Raw genomic sequence first — 21,112 nt, 5'->3', positions numbered from 1 at the left:
CCCCTGCTGGCCCCACTAACACCTCTTCCAGCAGCAACCTTAGTTTTTCCCAGGTACTGACCAGGCTCACACCTGCTGAGCTTCAGTGGGCTGCCAGCTGTGAGATGCAGGGTGATATGTATCTGTCCTCATGTCAAAACAGTTCTGTTCCCACAGTAAATTGAGCAGTTTTATTTACCATCGCACCCAACTGCTTAATAAATGTTTACTCATTTAGCACATGTAGTTGTAACACTTTTTTAAATTTCAGATGTGATCATATTTTTAGACAATATGATCAATAAAGCAGGTTGTTTAGAGTTTGTTTATTTAAACAGAATAGTTGTTAATTTCATCAATAGCTTACTGCGTTCCTTACTATTCAGAAACAGTAACGTCCAAGACAATCAAGACAGATGCTCTCCAGGGATGAGGAATTCTGGAAGAGAAGGAAGCCCTGCTGTCGTCACCATAAAATTTGTTTAAAAAAACGTGCTTGCTATATGAGATTAGTACATGATGATTTAATCTTACATTAACTTAAAAGAATACGATATCAAAAATCATTCGTCCATTATTTTACACCATAGACATGGAGGCGAACACCTATTTTTAAAATCACTGCACAAGAGTTGTTGGGATTTGCATGGAGGGAAAAGTACTGCCAACCGTTCCCAGTGACGTTTTACTAATTAGTAATTTTCGAATTTACATGTAGATGAACCGTGCTCACCTATTTTGTAAATTGTTCGAACAAACACGAATAAATCACACAGAAAACATCTGTTCTATATGCCTGATGCGTGTTTCACCTGGATATCAAAAGGAGCCGAGTTATGACAGACGGACTTTGCGGTCTGCAGTTCTCACATTTAGACCTCTTCATAAGAATTTTCCTTGGAATTAAAAGAAAACGGGGGACATCTCCTCTATATGTAATGATTTATCTGATATTGCAATACTCGCAGTAGACAATCTGTAATAATACAAATCATAACAACGAGAAATTAATCCATCCGTGAAAGCGTATAGGCAGGCCGATTTGGTTTCTTTTAGTTTAGACATAAGACTAAGATTTCACTTACGGAGCTCTTTTTTTCCCCCGAAACCGTGAATTGCGAACGACACTTTCTCATTGCACAGTCATTATGGTGAAGGACGTTTCAGCCTGAGCTACGGGATTCCTGTGATACAGGGCGAGAAAGCGGCACAGTGCGGCGCTTTCGGAAGAACACCTCGGCGTTTCGAGAGAGCCTGACTGCTTTTACTTCCTGATTGAATCTGCTGGCAGGAAGAGGTGCGTGGCTGGAGAAACTGACACGTGGATTATTAACACTCCCTGAAAGAAAACGCAAGACGGGCAACAACATTAACACATTTCACACAGCACGCCTTCGCTCTTTTGCGTGCCCGTTAATTCAGGTTTCGTCGCTTGTCTGGGAATGTTTATTTCACAAAAGACATGAGCCATCGCCCGGATCAAGTTAGTCCTGTTTTTCGTTTCTGGTGATTTCAGGCTGTAGGTTTAGTCGCTGAAAAAAAAAATATCGCTCGTTGAATGGCAGTTGTGCAAAAACATGGCAAGAACGCTATTTCGGACCTGTCTAACCTCAAAGCAAATGCTCAGACTGTCTTTGGGGGAACTGGAATTCAAAAAAAGAGGACCGAGAGTAATCCCATCTATTGGCCCAGGTGAGTAACTTTTCTACAACTTTATCCTCATTGATTTCTGTATGCTGTGTATTAAGTAAGGTACGATTTAAATATTTGTTGTGATTATGTTTACCAACTTGGAACAGTTACAGTATCTTTAATAAGTGGGCACGTTAAATGTACTAACAGTTTATACTCGGTTGGAAACTAGCTGACAGTGAAAACGGAACTTGTAGGGGCGATTTGTAATTTACCTGAATGGCTGTCATTAGTTACAGTATCGCTGTCGTAAACTTGAGCCATACTGCCACAAAGCGCAAACAATTTAAAAGTACTTCAAGTTTTAATGTTCTAGTGATGTGTCAGTTATTATCATTTCATGGATTAAATTGTTCATATTACTGTACGTAGAATGTGCAGTAAGGGCTATTTGGATCATATATTAATATTTAGAAATACCTTTTTTATTTTTCACAAAACTAACACCGATTGCCGACTTATTTGGTATGCGTACATTCTTTTAAAGTTTAAAATAATAAACATATGTGGCATTTGTCCCTGTTGTATATTTGTGCTTGAGCATCACTAGCGCTCATTCTGAACATGTACAACATCGTTTAAAGGGCGGGTAGCAGTAGTGATGAAGGTAATAGCACAGGTTGGACAAGATGCCCAAGGAGTTTAGAATTCCTCTTGTAACCGGTTCACTTTGACAATTGCATAGCTATGATTTCAACAAGAAGGGTGTGGAGGTGTGGCGGTTAGTCCAGTTGCCTCACAACTCTTTGCTTCCAGGCTTGAGTGCCTTCTTTGTGGAGATGTGGACATGTTCTGCTTATGTTCACATGGGTTTTTTCTCCTTGTCTTTGCATGTACAAAGACATGCTGTCTCGGTTAAATGGTGTCTTGAAACTGTTCCTGTGTGCTTGTGTGTGTGTGTACTCTGTGATGGACATCTGTTGTAGGTACTGTAGGTCCAGGTTATAGGCCTGTCTTGCACCCTAGGTAGGTTCCAGGTTGCTGCAAAATGTACTAGGAATAAACAGCTTTCTGCTGATATATTGACAAATTCAATATAGCTGGTAATGTTGCTGTGTGACAGGAAAACAGTCATTTGATTTCAAGAAGATCTACCGTATGCATGCAACAAACAAACTACCCGCCAAAAACAGTACTTCCCAATCTATTAAGGTAGGTTTAAGGTAGAGGTGACAGGAAGTTTGGATTTGTTTTTTTTTTCTTTCTAAAATGAAACAATAAAAATATTATTAAAAACCTGGGTTCCATGTAACGCAAACTATTTTATGGTGAATGTGATATGACTTATTACACCGAAGTTATTTGAAGAGAAATTAAGAAGCAAGTTAACAGTTTCAAAGCAGTAAAATTTACTCAGAGCTTGAATCATAGATGCAAATAAATGTAAATAGTTTCTATCTGCTCACTGGGTACATGTATGCCACCTGTTGTAAAATACACAGAAAAATTACACATCCTTTTGGATCGCAGCCAATTGATTTGTTAAACAAAAGGAGCATCAATCTAGAATCCAAACAGCCCAGTGAATTATCTGAGGCAGCTGACATTGTACTAACATCATTCACAAGCAGCTTGGTTCTTTTTCAGGTTTGTAAATTAGACTTGTGTGAGTTTAATTTAATGTCTGCTCTGCAGCTGTTGTCCTATCTCAACATTACATGTATGATACCAAGCAAAAAGTAAAGACTGATGATGAAGGAATTTCTTGATTCCTCTTAATTAAAGCATTTGGTCTATATTTTAGCATACAGCATGTCGGTTTACCCATCTGCACCTAGGCCTGTACATCATTTTCATCTCTTTGAAGCAGCTGCAAAATAATTTAAAAATGCAGTAGTGCTCGGATTCTCATCTCTCATATTCTGACTAATATTGTTCTTGTGCTCTCGTGTTGGCCCCTATAGAATAATTGAACTGATGGGGGGGCCAAACTTCCCAGTGCAAAGAAAAAGCTGATAAAATAGATACATTTTCATGATGAGATATAAGTTTCGGTTTGGAAAGCAGGAAAAAAAAAAACCCAGACCATTCCATCGATGTGACATTGTGTGCATTTGTGCAGACCGGTAGCAAACAGGGCACTGCCAAGAACAGTGCTCAGGCTTCTGAAGCAGATCTGGAGAATATAACTTTCCTCTCTTTGCTCTCATGATCTTTCTTTTCCGAATCTTGCAGGCCGTTAGCTCGAGTGTGGACCGTAGTACTTCTGCTGGGAACATGCCTGCTGTACTGCGCCAGAGTGGCAATGCCCATCTGCGCTGTCTCCTTGGCAGAGCAATTCAAGTGGAGCAAAAAGGAGTCTGGCATCGTTCTGGGCAGCTTTTTTTGGGGTTACTGTTTTACACAGGTCATTGGCGGCTACGTAAGTGATAGGTAAGGTGTCATGGACTGCAAAAAGCTTTACTATTCTTGTGCTCTGTTATACCCTGTTTTTCAGTGTACTGCCTTTTTAAATGTATTTCTTATTCATATCCATTAAGGCTGGGCGATATGGCCTAAAATTTATACCACGGTATAATTTTACTTTGGACGGTAACGATATACATCACGGTATAGAATTGTTTCTCATAATTTCAATAGAACATGCTTTAAAAGGATTACAAGACTTGGATAGTAAGTTTTTATTGCTTGGGGTTAATTATTAGGTTATTATTAACGGTTGGTTAGCTACTGTGTTGTTCCTTTAGTATTTTTGAAATTTCACATTGAACTGAAGTAGACGTGGAACATTTTAAGAACATTTTTATTTTGCAGAACTGAAACAATACAATAAACTTATGAACATAAATTAAATAAGTAAATATGTAATACTTCAAATAAAATTCTTAAAAACGTAAATATGTAATACTTCTTAAAACAAAATAAAATGACAAAAATAAGTTTAAAAATTATTCCAGCATTAACGTTTGTTTTCACTGAAAAAAGGGAAAAGGACTCCCGTGTTTTTTTATTGGCCACAATGACCATCGAAGATCAATAATTCTGAACCTATCAGATTTCTAAATATCAACAAGATGAATATTTTCAGAATTATATAATTGGAGCTAAAATGCAGCAGACTTTAAAACTGGGTATACCGCCCACCCCTTATCTTCATAAGGATTTTCCATATGCTCAGCAGTCTACTCCCTAATTACCCTGTTGTTTGCGAAAGAGGCAGGTGCAGCGTCTAGTGCCTGTTGCACTGGTATTTAAAGTGCTAAAGCACAAGGAAAGACATCCCCATCAACACATCATGGTAAAAGCGTTTTAAGGTTTTCTTTAGTTTCTACGTGCCATTTACTTCTGCTAGACCATGCCTTTCCTGTCCTGCAGAGGATGTAGGCCAGCTGGTTTCTCTTTAAACCAGCAAGATTTTCAGAATTGGGGAAAATTGTTGAAGTGGTCCAGTTAACTTCGTAATTAGTGGGCTGAACTGCATTGAAAGCTTGCAGGTTCAGTGACCTGCTCAGGACCTAAACTGGATCCTCCAGTGCCGGAATGTGTTGTACTGTATGTTCTCTCTGGGGTATGTAATGTATCACTCCGAGTGTATTCTTTAAATCATTTGAGAATTTTGAAAAATGTGCTTTCTCAAACCCCTTGGACATCTGTTGCTTTTTAAGCTTAATTTCACATTGGAAATGTGAGGATGCAGACGAGGGGGGCTGTACTTTCAGGATCTTTAAATAATCCTGGGATGAGGTCTCGGCACTTACCTGTCCTGGCATCTCTCGCAGGGTCGGAGGGGAGAAGGTCCTCCTGTTGTCCGCCGCAGCCTGGGGGTCAATGACGGCCTTCACTCCTGTCCTGGCTCACCTCTGCTCCCGGCCCATTGTGTCCATGACCCTCTCCAGGTTCCTCATGGGTCTGCTGCAAGGTGGGGAGCCGCACAGTGCAGTTGGGTGGGGATGACTTTGGAGGCTGGAACAGAAAGAGTGCAATATCAACTAGATGACAGGCGGTTTGGGTGGATTAGTATGATGAGTCTCTGGGGCTGCACGGGGGTGCAGTGGTTATCATTGCTGCGTCACAGCACTGGGGTTCAATCCCAGACCTGGGGTGCTATCTGCGTGGAGTTTGTACGTTCTCCTCACGTTTGCATAGGTTTCCTCCAGGTGCTCCGGATTCCTCCCACTGTCCGGACACTTACTGGAAGATTAATTGGCCTCTGGGAAAACTGGCCGTGCTGTGAGTGTGTGCATGTTCATGTGCCCAGCAATGACATTCCAACCAGGGTGTACCCTGCCTTGCGCCCAGCTACCCCACGACCCTGAATTGGAAGAGGCAGTTAGAAGATAGATGTATGCATGGTTAGTTTCTTTTCCATGTCAGTCAGGGCTACAGTATAGTTTTACTCACAATTAAAAAAGCCTTTGTGTTTTACACAGGCCATCTCAAGCCCATTATTGTAGTTCTGTTCTCTTTATCGTTAAATCACTTTCTCCGGCTCTCCAGTGTCTTGTAGTTGCTATGTTAAGCTTTTGCAACATCCTGTATATTCATATACTGATAAAGATCAAGATGACTTGCATCAAGTTGTTTTTGCTCTGTATACAATGCTCAGTGGGATCTGTCTCTTTTGTAACATTGTTCCTAGGAGTTCATTACCCATCTCTGGCGAGCCTTTGCTCTCAGAAGGTGACGGAGAGTGAGAGAGGCTTCCTAATGAGCACAGTGGGCAGTGGTTCTTACTTAGGGTAAGTGCTTCAGAATGCACGTCCTCATTAGTCAGAAAGATGTTTCTTTTCTGCTCTGACTATTGTGATATCCCCATACCACTTTGCTATTCTGTAAACATTTTATTTTATCTTTTATATTTGTAATCATTAATTGTGTTGCTTTCATTTATGGAATTTCAGTTTAAAATTGTTAATTGTCTTGGCTTTTGCTTTCCAAACCCGGTATTGCTCATCCTTTCCTGTGAAGTGATGTCCAGGCTGGGGTTAGCATACTTTGTTGTTTTTTTTCCCCTTACTGTTTTTCCCAACAGTCTTTGCTGTGAACAGGTACATGATTTAATAGATACTGGTACAAATACCACCAGCATCCCCCTCCTCCTCCCCCTGTCAATGAAGTGTGCTGATTTTTGAATTATCAAATGTTGTAAGTCTAGTCCAGGCTAAATGGCTCACTTGAGTCTTTGATCAAACTCTTCTGCTGGTTGAGCAACTAAAGAGCCCATTATTACCTCACCTTATTTTTACAAAACCTTCGAACTCTCAGTTATTTGATTTTCCTATCAGTTGGGAATAGCTGGTTGTGTAAGACTCAACTCATGCGCTACGTTTCCTGATACTCTCCCAGCTCACCAAACATGTCATACACGTTGTGTGCCCAATAACCATGATACCCTGGTTAACTAATGTCCAGTCTATCCCAGCGATGTTTGACAGATGGTGTGCCACTGTTTGGTGAATCCCAGAAACAAAGCAGTGGGCTGGGTCATATGTGTGAGTCTGCGATCTGAGCCTACTTTACGTATCAATGAATTAAGCATTGTGACATTCTCCAGTATTTAATCAAATGAAGTCTCAGCGGTGCAGACAAGGCAGAACTCTTAAGGCAGCAATTCTAAAACCTGCTGAGATCTTCTTTTTCCAAAGTGCAGAAGATGGTAGAAAATATTTTGATTGTTGTTCTAAATTTCTTTTAGACCTTAATAGGATGAATGCTCTTCCTTGCAGGACCTTAGTGATTGGAGGTGCAGGATCACTTATACTGGACCTGTATGGCTGGGAAAGTGTTTTTTATGTATCTGGTCTGTCCGCTGTTCTCTGGGCCTACTGCATGTGGAAATACCTCTTAAAAGGAGAAGGTAAAGCCATGTTAAAAACCTCAAAGGGACTTTATATAGAAGCAGCATTGCTCTACTGCTCATTCACACTTGATCCTATACTGTATATCTTTGTTTTTTTTAATTCTTCAATTATGGATGATGCCAAAGCCTTAAAAGAATTGTGTCCGTGCATATCTGCAGGTCCTGTCATCTTACTGGAGTCCTTCGGGAATGGAGTCGCACAGTCCAAAATGTCAAAGAGGCATTGGCTTCGATTGTTCAGACAGCCCTCAGTGTGGTATGTCATTTGAGGGAGGAAAACGTGACCGCCTTTGTCTTTGAAAAATGTTTTTTTGTTGTTGTTATATTTAATTTTGTTCTGGCCACAAAACTTATGGTTTACCACTTTGTGTCTTTTCATCTCCTCGATGAAAAAGAAGTTAACTTTGTTTGCAGTCAGATATGTGTATGTTTAGAGTGAGAGTAATTTATGGGCAGATTAGAATTATTTGAAATTTGGTGTAATAATTAATAATTTAGTAAATAATTTAGAAATTTGCTTTTAAATATTTTTTCATAAGTCTTAAGTATTTGTTATTCCTTCATTTATTAGTTCTAAATGTTACTAAAGCCTTAAAATAAGGCTAAAGATGAGGGCTATTAAAACATTTCAGAGGCAACATGACAGTTGCTTCTAAGTTTTGCATAGAGGTCAGTGACAGTGAAATTATTGTGCTCTGTAACCAGAGATAAAACTCACTTTTTCCCTCAGGAAGTAAAATGACTGTTACTTAGCAGTCCTTTACTTACATTTACGGTGTGGTGGGTTCAGGTTGCAGCCATACAATAAGTGTTTCGGGTGCAGATTATTCCTACAAGGTCTATAGGTAGAGATGAGGTTGAAAGGCTTTGTCTGACTTCTAATGAAAGCCTCTTTGTTTGTGTTCCCAGGGCAGTGATCATTACTCATCTCTGTACAGCAAGCACCTTTTTCACACTGCTGTCATGGCTACCAACGTTCTTCAAAGACACCTTTCCAGACTCTAAGGTAATTCTCTCAGAACAATTTGACTTGATGAAAGATGGTCATCTCTTATAGAGAACCATGCTGAAGTTAAGATGAATAGGACAAATTCATGTGAAGTTCAAGGTGGTTTTGGCCCAGTTGGTTCCAATACTCATTTTAATACTTCTCAGTATGTGAATAAAACACTTTTTTGTTGCTAATGGCACAGTTTGTTTCCTTAGAAGTACATATAATAACATGAACAGTGAGTAGGAAATTAGGTTTTGCCTTTATTACTGTTGAAATGGAGGTGGCATAGAGTACTGGGTAAATGTTTGCATTCTTAACTGGCAGGTCGTGGGTTCGAGGCCCCACTGCAGACACTGCTGGGTACTTCACCCCAGTTGCTCCTGTCCACCCAGCTGTATGAGTGGGGAATAAGGGGGGGGGGAATCCATGTGTATCCATGCGAATCCCGATGTCCCAGTGAGGGCAGTCACTTTATGTCCGCTTATCAGCACAGAAACCAGGAGGTTGCTGTGGCTCTGGTCTGGACTTTACCTGCTTCTCTACTGCTGAAGAAATGCTTTATTTCTGCATGTTGAAACATTGCAATTCTAGACAGTTGAAACAGTGGTGGCATATAGAATGCAGAACAGAAATGGACTGGTTTTACAGGACAGCAAAGGATTTCAGGATCTCCACACAATAAAAGTACATCTGAATTTAAGAATGTTACTGTATGTCCTATGTCATCCATTGCTCCATAATATCCAGACGACCACTAGAGGTCTCCAGGCCATGTTATTATGCTTTGAAAAATGAATTAACTGTGCTTTTGATCTCCCTCCTGATGTTGATTGCAATGGTGCTGAGGAACATAACATTTAAATAATGTTAAAATAATTCCATAACATGAATATAATACAAGTTGACATAAAATCTGGTTTGTGAATAAGGTAGAGAATTAAAAGGATTTTATTCAATTAAAACTGTACATAAATATCCTGCACCTGGGTGTGAAATTTGATAAAAATATTATTATGTTAAATAATCATAATTATTTACTATTAATATGCAAATAGTCTTGACCCTGAAATCTTTGGAAAACTTCAGGTTTGATTTGTTCTTGTCAACAGGGCTGGATTTTTAATGTTATCCCCTGGTTTGTTGCCATCCCATCTTCCCTATTCAGTGGCTGTCTTTCTGATCACCTCATAAAGCAAGGTAAATGGTCTCTTTTTTACTTCCAAGGTGTGCGTTTCACTGACACGTGACATAAAACACTACAGCTTTCGTTTGGTCCACTGGGACACTGCTGAGTTGATGCCTTCTGAGGTGCAGCCTGAATTTCCTCACATCAAGCAATTGCTACACTAGGAGAGCCTGTTTTCTGGTCATTTTCAGATGAATACCGCTGCCTTCATTTGGTTTTGAAGTACTTACTTTCAAAATGCAGTAGTGTTTACTTCCCAGATTACAGGTTCATGCAGAGGAAATCCCAGCCTTTGAATGCTTCAAGTATTTTCCGCTTCATACTAACTTGCATTTCTGTTGTAGGGTTTGATACTGCCCAAGTAAGGAAATTAATGCAGGTAGGTGTGCTTTGTTTCTCTGCTGAATCAACATTCATATGGGAGTTTTACATGCCTTGTAGCTAAATAACAACTTAGTAGACAATTGTTTAATATACCAAAGATCACAATTTGATTGCCCACACTCTGTCTTTTTTACCCTTCATAAACACATCTGGGAAAAGCTACCATTATAGTCATCAAGGTTCTGAAGTATCAAGTACTGAGCTTTAAGAAAATGCGTGTCAGAAAGATGAGAAGGTTATAGCTCTTCCTGCTGAGTATCGGTCAATCACTTAGTCTGCAAAGTTGCAAAGATACTCAGTTGTTTCAATGTTTTGTTTGTTGTTGTTTGACCTGAAGACACAAGTAGCACTTTAAAAAATGTTTTTTTTTTCAAATTTGCTAATGTTTGTATTGCGTGTCATTACATGGTATATGATTTTGGAAGCAATATGACTCTAAAATATTTACTGATATGATGCAGTGTATTGTTCCACTCGTTACAATAGAACAGTCCCTGTGTACTAGCATACTGCAGCATGGTCACAGTTTGTATTTTTATTCTGCTTCCTAGTTCTTTTCAATGGGAGTTTCAAGTGTATTCACCCTGCTCTTGTGTGGCACAACCACCTTTCCTATGGCCATTGCCTTTGTATCTGCTACAATGGGACTCACCACATTCAGCCACAGGTATGTACAGTAGCCTTATCTCTGCAATGCAATGGCTTTGCTTTTTATATGTGCACCTCATTTTTTTAGCAGAGTAAAAAACATTTAGGAGCTGGGGAAATACTTTATTTAAAGCTACAGAATGTTTATAGGAAACATGTAAACTGTCTCATGAAGAAACATGTAATAGTTCCAGTTTAAACTCCTGATATGTTCTGTTATAGCTCTTCCTTAGCACAAGCCAGCAGAAATCAAATTTTAATATAATTCATACCTGCCATCAATCACTCATGATAAATAAAGAATATGTTATTTCCTACCACAGTGGGGTCTCTGTAAATGTGCAGGATTTGGCGCCCTCTTGTGCTGGATCCTTGTTTGGTAAGTCCTGCACTTTTTTCACCTCACTGCATTGTTCAAATTGCTGGTCCTGATTTAGAGCGTTGCTTAGATTGTTTCTATAAAGAAAATAAGACTTTGAAGACATAAGGCTTTAACAAGCACAACAATGCACAGAAATTCATTCAACCATGATCACCTTTGTGCGATTGATACAAAGTCAATATATCACAACTTCAGTATATAATTATATATTGTATAAACTTGGGGATGAAGCACATGAATGTGTAACTGCTGGAAAAAAATAGTTTATTTTAATATTATGATGTTAATATTTTGCTATGTTTCATCATAGGTGTAATGAATACATGTGGAGCCTTTACAGGTAAGAAAAAACTGAAAGACCTATCTTTATATTGACATCTGTTGAACACCATGATGCAGTGATGTTTAGCCTTAACGTTAATGTGACAATACATACAATTCAGAATTTTAATTTGTCTGCTTAAACATAGTGTATTACACAACGTAATTGCAAAGCTTTTACTGCATTTTAGGGGTTGTGTGGATTTTGTTATCACAGTGATTATCCAAAACACAACTTGTTTTACAGCATGACCAAACAGACTTCTTGAACATTTAGCTTAACTGTTAACAAAAGTTGAACATGCCAAGAAATCTGACCATCTGTGTGTTGAATTAATCCTGCGAGGTAATTGTAGAGCAGCACCTAAGAGTTACAGTGAAGAACTATAGCAGAAGAAGGTTTATCTCAGTATAAATAGAAAGATACAGAAGAACTAAAACCTCTTTCTTTGTTGCACTACAAGAATGAATATAGAATACTTTATTTGATACTTTATACTGGTGTCGCTACACCTGTTTTTAATATGCCATATGTTGGGAAGTGAAGTTCAGATTTGATATTTGTGGTCTGGACTCCTGGACACAGAGATAGCTAGCAGCAAAAACTGCTGTATTTACCAAAGATGCACAAAGTGCATGTGGAAGAAATTGCACTGTTATAAATGGGTAACAAATTATTTTTTGATGTCAAAGATATGGGGATGGTGAAAAAAAAAGGTAACAGCTCAAAACCAAATACAACCAGTCATGTCTGGTTTTGAGCTAGGCTTTTCACAATCCTGGTTCTGGAGTAGACCTGTGTCATTCCCACATTTATATTCACCACTTTTATTTATAATCAGTCAGGTCTTGTTTCAGAACCTGCAGGAGAGAGAGTTTGGGAAACAATGTTGAGATATACAGCATGTGCTTGCTTTGTTTCCTAGAATTTACACACGTACTTGGTTCTCAAACCAAGACTTGAATGCAGAGAACTTTTTAAAGTCAAGCAGTTGATTAAATTAAGGGTTCAGTAACTTGACCTTTGAAAAGCTGGAACAAAGACCAGAGGAGGCCTGTGTATTCCAGGACCAGACGTGAGAAGCACTGCTCTGAGGTCAGATAGCAATCGTTACCGTGCTGTTCATTTTTTGTCTTGCTTCCCTGTAGGCGTGATTATGGTGTATTTCGCCGGATACCTCATTGAAACCACCAACTCCTGGGCCTCTGTTTTCGCCCTGATCTCAGTGGTGAATCTGCTGGGGCTGGGAATGTTCCTGATGTTTGCTGAGGCCAGGCGAGTGGACATAGAGACCAGCAAGTCAAAATACCACAGTATCCACATCTGAGGGAAGCACGAGATGGAGACACAGTTGGCTCCAAATTTAGTCTTCCACTTGATATGCTGCAACTGAAAGCTGGCTTCAGTAAAAAACAATGCAAGTGCACAAATCAATGAACCATAAAAACTGCAAGACAGTTGTATCAGGGGTATGAATAAGTTTGGAGCCAAGTGCACCTCTCCATGACATTGCAAATACAATAGACGTCTGGGAGTTTTTGGCCTTAGTTGTTCATTTTCAATGGTCTAGTTTAGAAGCTCAGTTTTATTGAGATATTTCAAATCTGTAGCCAGTCTTTAAAGCATCACAAGACTGAAAACAGTTTCCTTTTTTGTTACTGAACAATCTCTACCATACACATGTTTCAGGAATGGACCTTGTACCTGAAAGAGATTGCCAATACTGTTTATAAAGTTTACAGCTTATAGATGTACTATCAATGCAATGGTGGTGTGTGGGACAGAGCTAACAAAGTCTTGGGCCTAAAGACTGTCAAATAATAAAGGGGAACATAAAGAACACCCTTTATCTTCCTAGTAAAACACCTCCTGCAGAAGGAACCTACCCAGTAAATGAATACCTTTAGCTTTGTAAGCATAAGTAAAAATGTCTAAATGGATCACAAATAAAATTAATTTCTACTTTCAATCAATTTAATATATACGCACAGGTAAATGTTTACCGGATTTAGCTGCTTCTAATACAGGTCTTGTTCAAGACTGGTCATTCTTTCATGAGGAAAAGCGCGTTGGAACAGCTTTAGGTTTTGTCAGCGTCTGTCCTTGTCAAGCTTCAATCCTTGTCAGCAATATTTTGCTCTAAAATGGATGTGGTCTGAAAATATATTTTTTTTTAGATCAGGATTTTTAACTCATGTGCAATGAATCCAAGTGAGGAAGACCAAAGAAATTACTTGATATATCTGAGAACATGTACCTATTTATTTTGCACCAAATAGATGAACATTCCATTAAATGTAAGGTCATCATCTTAAATTAAGAATTTGTTAGATTATTAATGCAGGGAGCAACCTTATCATCACTGTGAAGATGGGGTAAGGCATAACTTCAAAGTTAGCAAAGCAGTAAAGCTTTTCAACTAGTATCCTAGACAGATAGGTATACAGTACATGCTTTCCTGCTTATGTGTATTTGTCCTCTGTAATGGCTCTCACACCAATGAATTGGGAAATGGGAAAAGGTTTATGTGATATAGTAAGAGGACCACAATAGGAGTATGAGAAAGTGTTGTTCTTTAAATTGCCTTGTTCTGTCACAAAAGCTGATCAAAACCTAAGCCAGCTACAGTTGGGGTTATTCATTTTTGTTGTTTTCAATTAGAAAACAAAACTTTGATATTGCATAAATAGCCAAAAAAACCATATCATTCAGCCTGGGTTCTGCTACGTCCTTATGATGACAGAGTTGACAGTGTGTGCAGAATAGAAATTTCCAAATTGTCTCAGGTGTCATAAGACAGACAGTGTTTTTATTATAGGAAAAAACTTCACTCTACTTAGTAAAGGGGAGTGGATTAAACAGAAATAAGTATCCACACTAACTACAGAACCTTCATGCCTGTACAAATCTTGTAACCCCTAATGAAAGGTGCAACACTACCCAATTTATCTAACTGTCTAAGACATTATAAGGTGATGATATTCAATGAGACAAAGTGCACATGTCCTTTGTGAACTACTTGTCACATCCTGAGTGATGAAACACACTGGGTAAAAACGTGTTCCTGGACATTTTGCCCGTGTAAAATCGATGTGTGGATAAGGGTTTGCCAGTTTTAAGCACACTATACAGTATAGTGCCACAGCTCAATGAAAGAAATGGGGAACCTGCTTCAGGCATGCCAATGGCTGGAATGTTGCAACATGAAGTAGCTAGGGCATTAAGTTTCCATTCACCCACATTATCGACTGCAGCCTAGAGGAAGTACAGTATTTGTCATAGTCTAGCATCAGTTCTATTTGCATTGTCTAGGATCAAGAAGCCAATGAACTGCACACCCATAGTCTCACATTTTCTAACTACAAGGGATATTTTCCAACATGCTTATTCTTCCAGCTACACTGTTAGTCTGACATCCTTGTTCAGTTGCTTTTATGGGAAATAAAAGCAGGTGGACCGTGACAAGACAAATTAGAACACTGCTCCAGGCTCTGATCCATAGTGTAGAGAATTTGAGTCAGGCACGCTGGATCAGGTTGAAAAAAGTGAATGAGCGTTTATATCTGTCTAGAAGGACTATGTAATGGTACACAATGGCTGCATAGCAATGCACAAGAATCGAAAAGGTTTTCCGTATATATAGACACTAGAAAGGAGTGTTTTTCTCAATTGCATGTTGTTTTTAAAATCACGCCATGTATAGAAAAATACTTACGTTTTGTAGAAGTATATTTATATTAAAATAATATTTATCCTATTATATTATTTGATATTGAATTATTTTTTTCATGGCAGTATTAAATTGTAAAATGCTGTAATAGAATATATATGTTGTCATACCTTGTTTTAAAACTAAACATAATGTTCAATCAATGTTAGGTTATAAGATGACAATAGTTCAAGGAAGCCATAGAATGCTATGGATATTTATTAGGATTGTTTCTTTAAGCCATTTATTATTCTAAAATATTTAAAAAACTGAGTAAGTTGCAGAAAATCATTGATGTTGACATTTAGACTAAGAATACACAGGTGGATGTATTTTGCTATTTAGCCACACTGTTGAAGTCCATTCAATTGCTTATTTCAAGATAGAGCTTGAGGAGACCCTTAGATCAGCTACCTACTAACAACCAAATGGGTCAAATGGCCTTTTCTTATTGCAGTCTTTCTTATGTTCTCATTTCTGAGCCATTGTTATGTGTTAGTTTCTGTGACAAATTATTCATTTGTCAACACAGAGGTAAGACCGTAGTCCTCACTTTAGAGGAAAAACCTGAATTTATCCTGTGTCATTTTTAGGTTATAATCTGTTGTATTTTATATCTTTCTGTAATTTTCTCTTTACAGCGCAGACAGCTCTTAGAAATGTGTTTATAATTTTTTATTCTGGCTAAACTATTATTTTCAAAGCCTTATGGGTCAATATACATAATAAAACATATGTTTCAGTATTCTTCACGGAATCTGAAAAACACAGGCAAAAAACCTACATGTAGACTATAATTTAATTTGTCACTGTTTCTGAATATCTGCTTAAAAATTTAGCTGACTGTAGATTGCATGTTAACTACAATGAAATGAATAAATTACAGTGAATAATTATAGTAATAAAATTCCTTACATTTCATTTGAACTTTTTTTAATGACTAGATAAAGCTTGCTTTGTACAATGTCTGTCTTCTGGAAGCAGGACTTCAACTGTAGCTCGCCTTCAGAGTTTATATAGTACTATATAAATTGTCTAATTCTATTATACCAACACTGGTTTACCTAGAGACATTTTGATTTCCTTAACAACAAGAGATTTTGTCTGATGGCAGGAATCTCCAGTATCGTCTGAGATGCAATTTAGTAAAAAAAAATCTGTGCAAATCTCTTTAGTTCACTATAAGCCCGTTACATAGCAGTCTTCTAAAATGCTTTGAGTAGGGAACTATATCAGTGTTTGGAAGCAAGTTGAGGTTAATTCCATGCTGTAAAGTGACACCTGAAGAGGACTCAACAACAGGGAATTAACATTTACTTAGTCTTCTAAAACGATGAGTCACATGGTAAAATCTCTGCATAACTTGGGTGTTAAGATTTTGGGGAGGAGAACATAAAGTTGCTGTTATTTTAAAATTGTAAATATGTATTTCTAAACATTTATAAAATGTTTAAGTACCATTATTTTTGGTTGCAAATCATTTCTATTTGTAAGCAAATTTTGTTGAACTCTAAATAAAATATATATTTTGTTAAATGTAACAATGTCCCTTTTTGACTGCACAAAAAAACATACTAACTCCTATCTCAATAACACAAGCATAAATATTCAGGTATTTACTACTGTCATGTAATGAAATATTTTTAGTAGGTGAATTTGATATTACATTTATACATAGTTTTAAGTTCTAGATAATCAGCTTTAGGATACTTGGTACAGGTTTACTCTTAGTTCAAAAAGGTTCACAATGTACACGCTAGACCTTAAAAACTTGTCATTCTTTGGGTGCAGGTGGAAAATTCACCGATATAACTAGCCGATCATAGAAACCCATTTGGCTTGTTGCTACTCCTTTATATGACAGTAGGGGTCATCATATTGCAATATATCTTGAAATGAGTGAAAGTCAACCAAGCCAAAGCAAAACAAAGAGTTATCTATATTAGTAAAAATTATATCTACATGTAGTATTACAATAAGTTTTATATTTTGAAAGTAATTTTAAAGCTTCTACTTATATTGTTGCTTATAAGTCCCAATTTCTAACACACCTTAACAGCAAGCATTTATACAGGTTAATTTTCAATATACATTCAAATGAAAATGATTCAGAAATAAATTATTATATTCAAATGTTGCAATGGGGGTAGATGTACCATTTTTTTAATATAAATTCTTAATATAAGATACAGTGTTGTCAGGTGTGTCAGGTTGCTGGCAGACGAGCCTGAAAATAGTTTCCAAGATTGCACAGCACCTTTGTAGGTTTTTTTAAAGGATTGAAAGAAAAGCTACAACCTCTTAGAATCTTTGGCATGACCTCGTGCACTGTGACAACCCGTCACAGGTGGTGATCATAGAGCAAGGTATGATGAATCATGAATGCACCTCATTCTTTCCTTGCACAGTTTTTGTTGTTCATGGGTAAATGTTAGCCATATTTTCTTACCACTACTGTATGTGGAACTAAGAAGATAAGACATAAGATTAAAGTTGAATTTCCACAAAATACTTCCAACTTCAGTTTGGAAATAAAAAAGAACAGGAGCATAAAAAAGGCCTGAAGTGTCATTTTGGATACTCTGGCCCAACTGTTAGGTGGCATTTGAATTCTGCCTTTTGTCTTTGATTTGTGTTTCTCAATCTGTTTATGATTCGTGACTCACTCCTCCCCCATTCCTTCTGCACCCTTTTTGTATCCTTGTCACTCTGAATTAATTTTCCTTATAAAAAAACACTTGTTTCTGGTTCTTTTTGTGTAATCTGGACAATCTTTTCAACACTGCACTCCTTTTTTTAGTAGTGCTTCTACACACTTCGCTCTTTGTGTGTCTGGGAGCGCATAAGCTCTGCAGCTTGCACTTTTTAGAAAGTAAGAGATGATCAGAACGGACATTCAATTGGGGGAAAAAAAAATGGAATAAAAATGAGATAAAGCACATTTCGCTGCAGCGTACAACCGTGCGATTTAACAGAACCCTTCCAACCTGGGATTTAACAATTAACATTTGCGATCTTTTGAAATGTCTAAAAAAAGGATGCCACAGTATTTCTTCAAGCTGTGAAGCTGTTCTAGGAGATAAATATGAAATGTAGTAGCTACATGACTCCCTGGGACTGTCTAAACGATACTGTGAGCAGCCCTGGTAACAAAGGTGTAGCACGAAACAAGGCCGAAGGAATGGGAGAGTGTGAATATCAGCCTTGTGCAGCCCCAAACATTTATTGTGAATAAAAGCTTCACAATGTATGTGGATGGACCATATGGCATGTTGCTGTGTGCTGTATTGGGAATCTGGCACTCCAGTATGTTAACGGTCAGGCGCCAGCCAGTCTTCTCTAGAGACCCACATAGGTTGCCATAGCGACAGATGGCAATGCCCACTGCTATGGCACTGAGGAGAAAGATCAAAAATTACCTTTATTGGAAAGCACTGATCAATGCTTTCCTAAATCAACAGTCATTCAGTCGCATTGAAATATTTAACAATGTGTATTAAAGCTGCTGAAAAATTTATGCCCTGCTTTGAGAAATGTCATTTTTTTAACATCCCAGGAAGAGCTGAGTTCCAGAAATGATGCTTAGCAAAAAATAATTGCAAAAACAACTTTTTGACAGCTTTTACAAAATAAATATTGCTTGTTTAAGCAATAAATGCTCCTACATGCTTAGGATGTCTTTAGATAATTTGATAGGTAATGTGCAAATACTGTATATTATGTCTATTTAATAAACCCTCAATGTGACTGATATGTGTATGTGTCTAGTAGCATTAATTTCTTCATGAACATGTGTGAAAATGTAGAGATATATTTAAGGAAGATGGCAGGCTTGAACCTACTTAGAAACAGACATCTTTTATTTCACAGTGATAATGACTGTAAATTCAAGTGTTCTCCAGTTTGTCCAAAGTAGATTCTCTGCAGACTCTGGCCAGAAGTGAGTGTCATTGAAGCCATGGTGATTTTCCAACTTCTTTATGAAATTATTCATATTTGAGTTACTTTTTCATCCGTATTGTAAATCTGTACTTAACTACCAGATCAAAGTTTAGAAAATACGGCTGCAGAATTAATTCTGAAAGTACACACACTGCTATTCATATCCACTAATCCTTGGAAATCAACTCCAGTAAAAAAACAAAATGTGCTTAAACGAGTAGTTAGGAATAACAATGCTAGCAAACAGGGGTCATGATTATAATCTCTTTCATTAAGGAATGGATATTTGGAATTCCAATATAGTGTTATGAAATGATACCTGTATGTAATGTTTGATAATTACTTTCTGCATAATAGTTCAATCTATTATTACAAATGTAATAACACACAAATTGAGTTTACAATCCCCTGGATGGGCTCCCAGCAGAGGCAAGAAAGGAGGTTTGGTTAACTCTGAGTATTTCAGAAAAAACAGCCTTCAGCAATTGAAACCCAGGTTAACAAAGCAAGCTGAATGAAAGAAGGAAAAATAAGCATTTTGCCTAAAGAATCGGACGAATGAAAATACAAACAGAAAACCTAATAGTCCACATGACACACGATGCTGTTACTGGGTTCAGACCAACTTCCTTACCAGATGTTAAAAAGGGGAATGCAGATGTTCTGAAACCTAGGATAAAATAATTTTTAACCCAGATTAAAATATTCAAATAATAGACGAGCAATAGTAAAGTATGACTTTTTCAAACTTACTAAAAAGTGTTTCACAAAGCTCAGCCAACAATGGGTTCTAAGGCGTTTGGATATGCAAAAACAATTCAGTCAAATTATACAACAGAAATATTCACTCACATTAAAGCTCCGCATGACAGAAACAGGTACTTTAAAGTGCTGCCCTTTCAAAAAAGCTTCAACAGCACAAAAAGAAATAAAGCCCAAATGCGTGATTTCTAAACACAACAACATACAGCACAACTGCTTGAGGAAGATAATTCGTAACTGGTGCTCGATTTGCATTTACAAAAGCAGTCTTTCCTAAAATTCTGTCTGCTGAAAAAAACAGAAGCCAAAAATATTTCCTTTGGTCCCTTTGGTTTTTTTCTCCGTTTGACAACAGGGGAAGTAAAAGGTTAATCACACAAATTTATAAAACAGAAGGTGCAACACTGAGCAACAGAAAAGCTAAAATGTGAAAGGAATTAATGTGTTTTAAAACAGCCTAAAGGAGCGTCGGTGTCAGCTGCTATGTCCAATGTGTGTCCGTGATGAGTGCAGGGAGGTAATTGTTTTGGAAAGTAGTTCCTACAGTCAAAAATCACAAGTCAAATCGCTTAATTTTTTCAGACTCATGATTGACGGAAAACAAAACTCGAATTTCTGTTGACACATTTCACTTCTATCCGGGTTAAGTTAAAATGCGTAATTTGGTGAGGTTCTGCAGAGCCTTCTACATGCATTACTGTTATTCCATCATTTTGTGAGAGGATCTATGCAATTAAATGCTCCATAGAACAGCAAGATATGTGCCCCGTGTATTTGTATTGCAAATAAACATTTTGACGTTGCAGAGAGAGCCATATTATGCTGCAAGATGTAAAGCACTATTCTTTATTGCATAATATATTACATTCATATTCATAGAGAGTTTAATGGTTGGTGTACAGTATGTACATAGGGGAAGTGATCGAATAAAGTAGGAATGTCAGTGTGCTCAGAAGTGAAGGAAAACTGTAAGTGCCCTAAATCTTTACTGACATTTGAACGTTTTGGGAAGATGGAAAAAATAATTGCAATACAAAGAGAGCCTGGCAGTTTAAAAGAAGTATTTTATCTTCTATCATTTAAATGGTTCTTGTCTATTCCAGTAAGGTTTAAGCAGCTGTACCAGCAGTTTGGGGTTTTTAGGCCCAAACGTGCAGGTGAGAGTATAACGTGAAACTGTACATGAAAAGTTTCACCATTTTCCCTGTGTTTTATACCAGGCAGCAGCTTGTTTTGTGATGTACAGTATTTTTACCTGCCAAAACTAATACGGAGCCATGCCTAATGAAGCCAAACGCAACATATGCACAGA

The 21,112-nt window shown here is 37.6% G+C and overlaps 1 protein-coding gene across 1 annotated transcript; it reads left to right on the top strand.

The window, feature by feature from the left end:
* Window positions 1-1,299: 1,299 nt before the first annotated feature.
* Window positions 1,300-16,633, top strand: LOC148817940 (voltage-gated purine nucleotide uniporter SLC17A9-like). Its single transcript, XM_088937097.1, has 13 exons — window positions 1,300-1,671; window positions 3,847-4,044; window positions 5,391-5,530; window positions 6,251-6,350; window positions 7,338-7,468; window positions 7,631-7,727; window positions 8,381-8,477; window positions 9,575-9,662; window positions 9,996-10,030; window positions 10,587-10,702; window positions 11,007-11,062; window positions 11,376-11,405; window positions 12,536-16,633. The coding sequence occupies exons 1-13, from the start codon at window positions 1,538-1,540 to the stop codon at window positions 12,712-12,714; spliced, it is 1,401 nt and encodes a 466-aa protein (XP_088793223.1). The 5' UTR covers window positions 1,300-1,537; the 3' UTR covers window positions 12,715-16,633.
* Window positions 16,634-21,112: the final 4,479 nt, after the last annotated feature.

The sequence above is a fragment of the Atractosteus spatula genome, chromosome 19 (assembly GCF_055471065.1).
Source record: "Atractosteus spatula isolate fAtrSpa1 chromosome 19, fAtrSpa1.hap1, whole genome shotgun sequence".
Taxonomy (NCBI): domain Eukaryota; kingdom Metazoa; phylum Chordata; class Actinopteri; order Semionotiformes; family Lepisosteidae; genus Atractosteus; species Atractosteus spatula.
Note: the sequence above shows the minus strand (reverse complement) of the source record. Positions and strands in the feature narration are given on the sequence as shown.

What these genes read in the sequence shown, in the direction of transcription:
- LOC148817940 (XM_088937097.1), top strand. Translation starts at nt 1,538, where the DNA reads ATGGCAGTTGTGCAAAAACATGGCAAGAACGCTATTTCGGACCTGTCT. An exon ending in ATACCTCTTAAAAGGAGAAG is followed by an intron (nt 7,469 to 7,630) that starts GTAAAGCCATGT and finishes GCATATCTGCAG; the next exon opens with GTCCTGTCATCTTACTGGAG. An exon ending in TTCAGACAGCCCTCAGTGTG is followed by an intron (nt 7,728 to 8,380) that starts GTATGTCATTTG and finishes TTGTGTTCCCAG; the next exon opens with GGCAGTGATCATTACTCATC.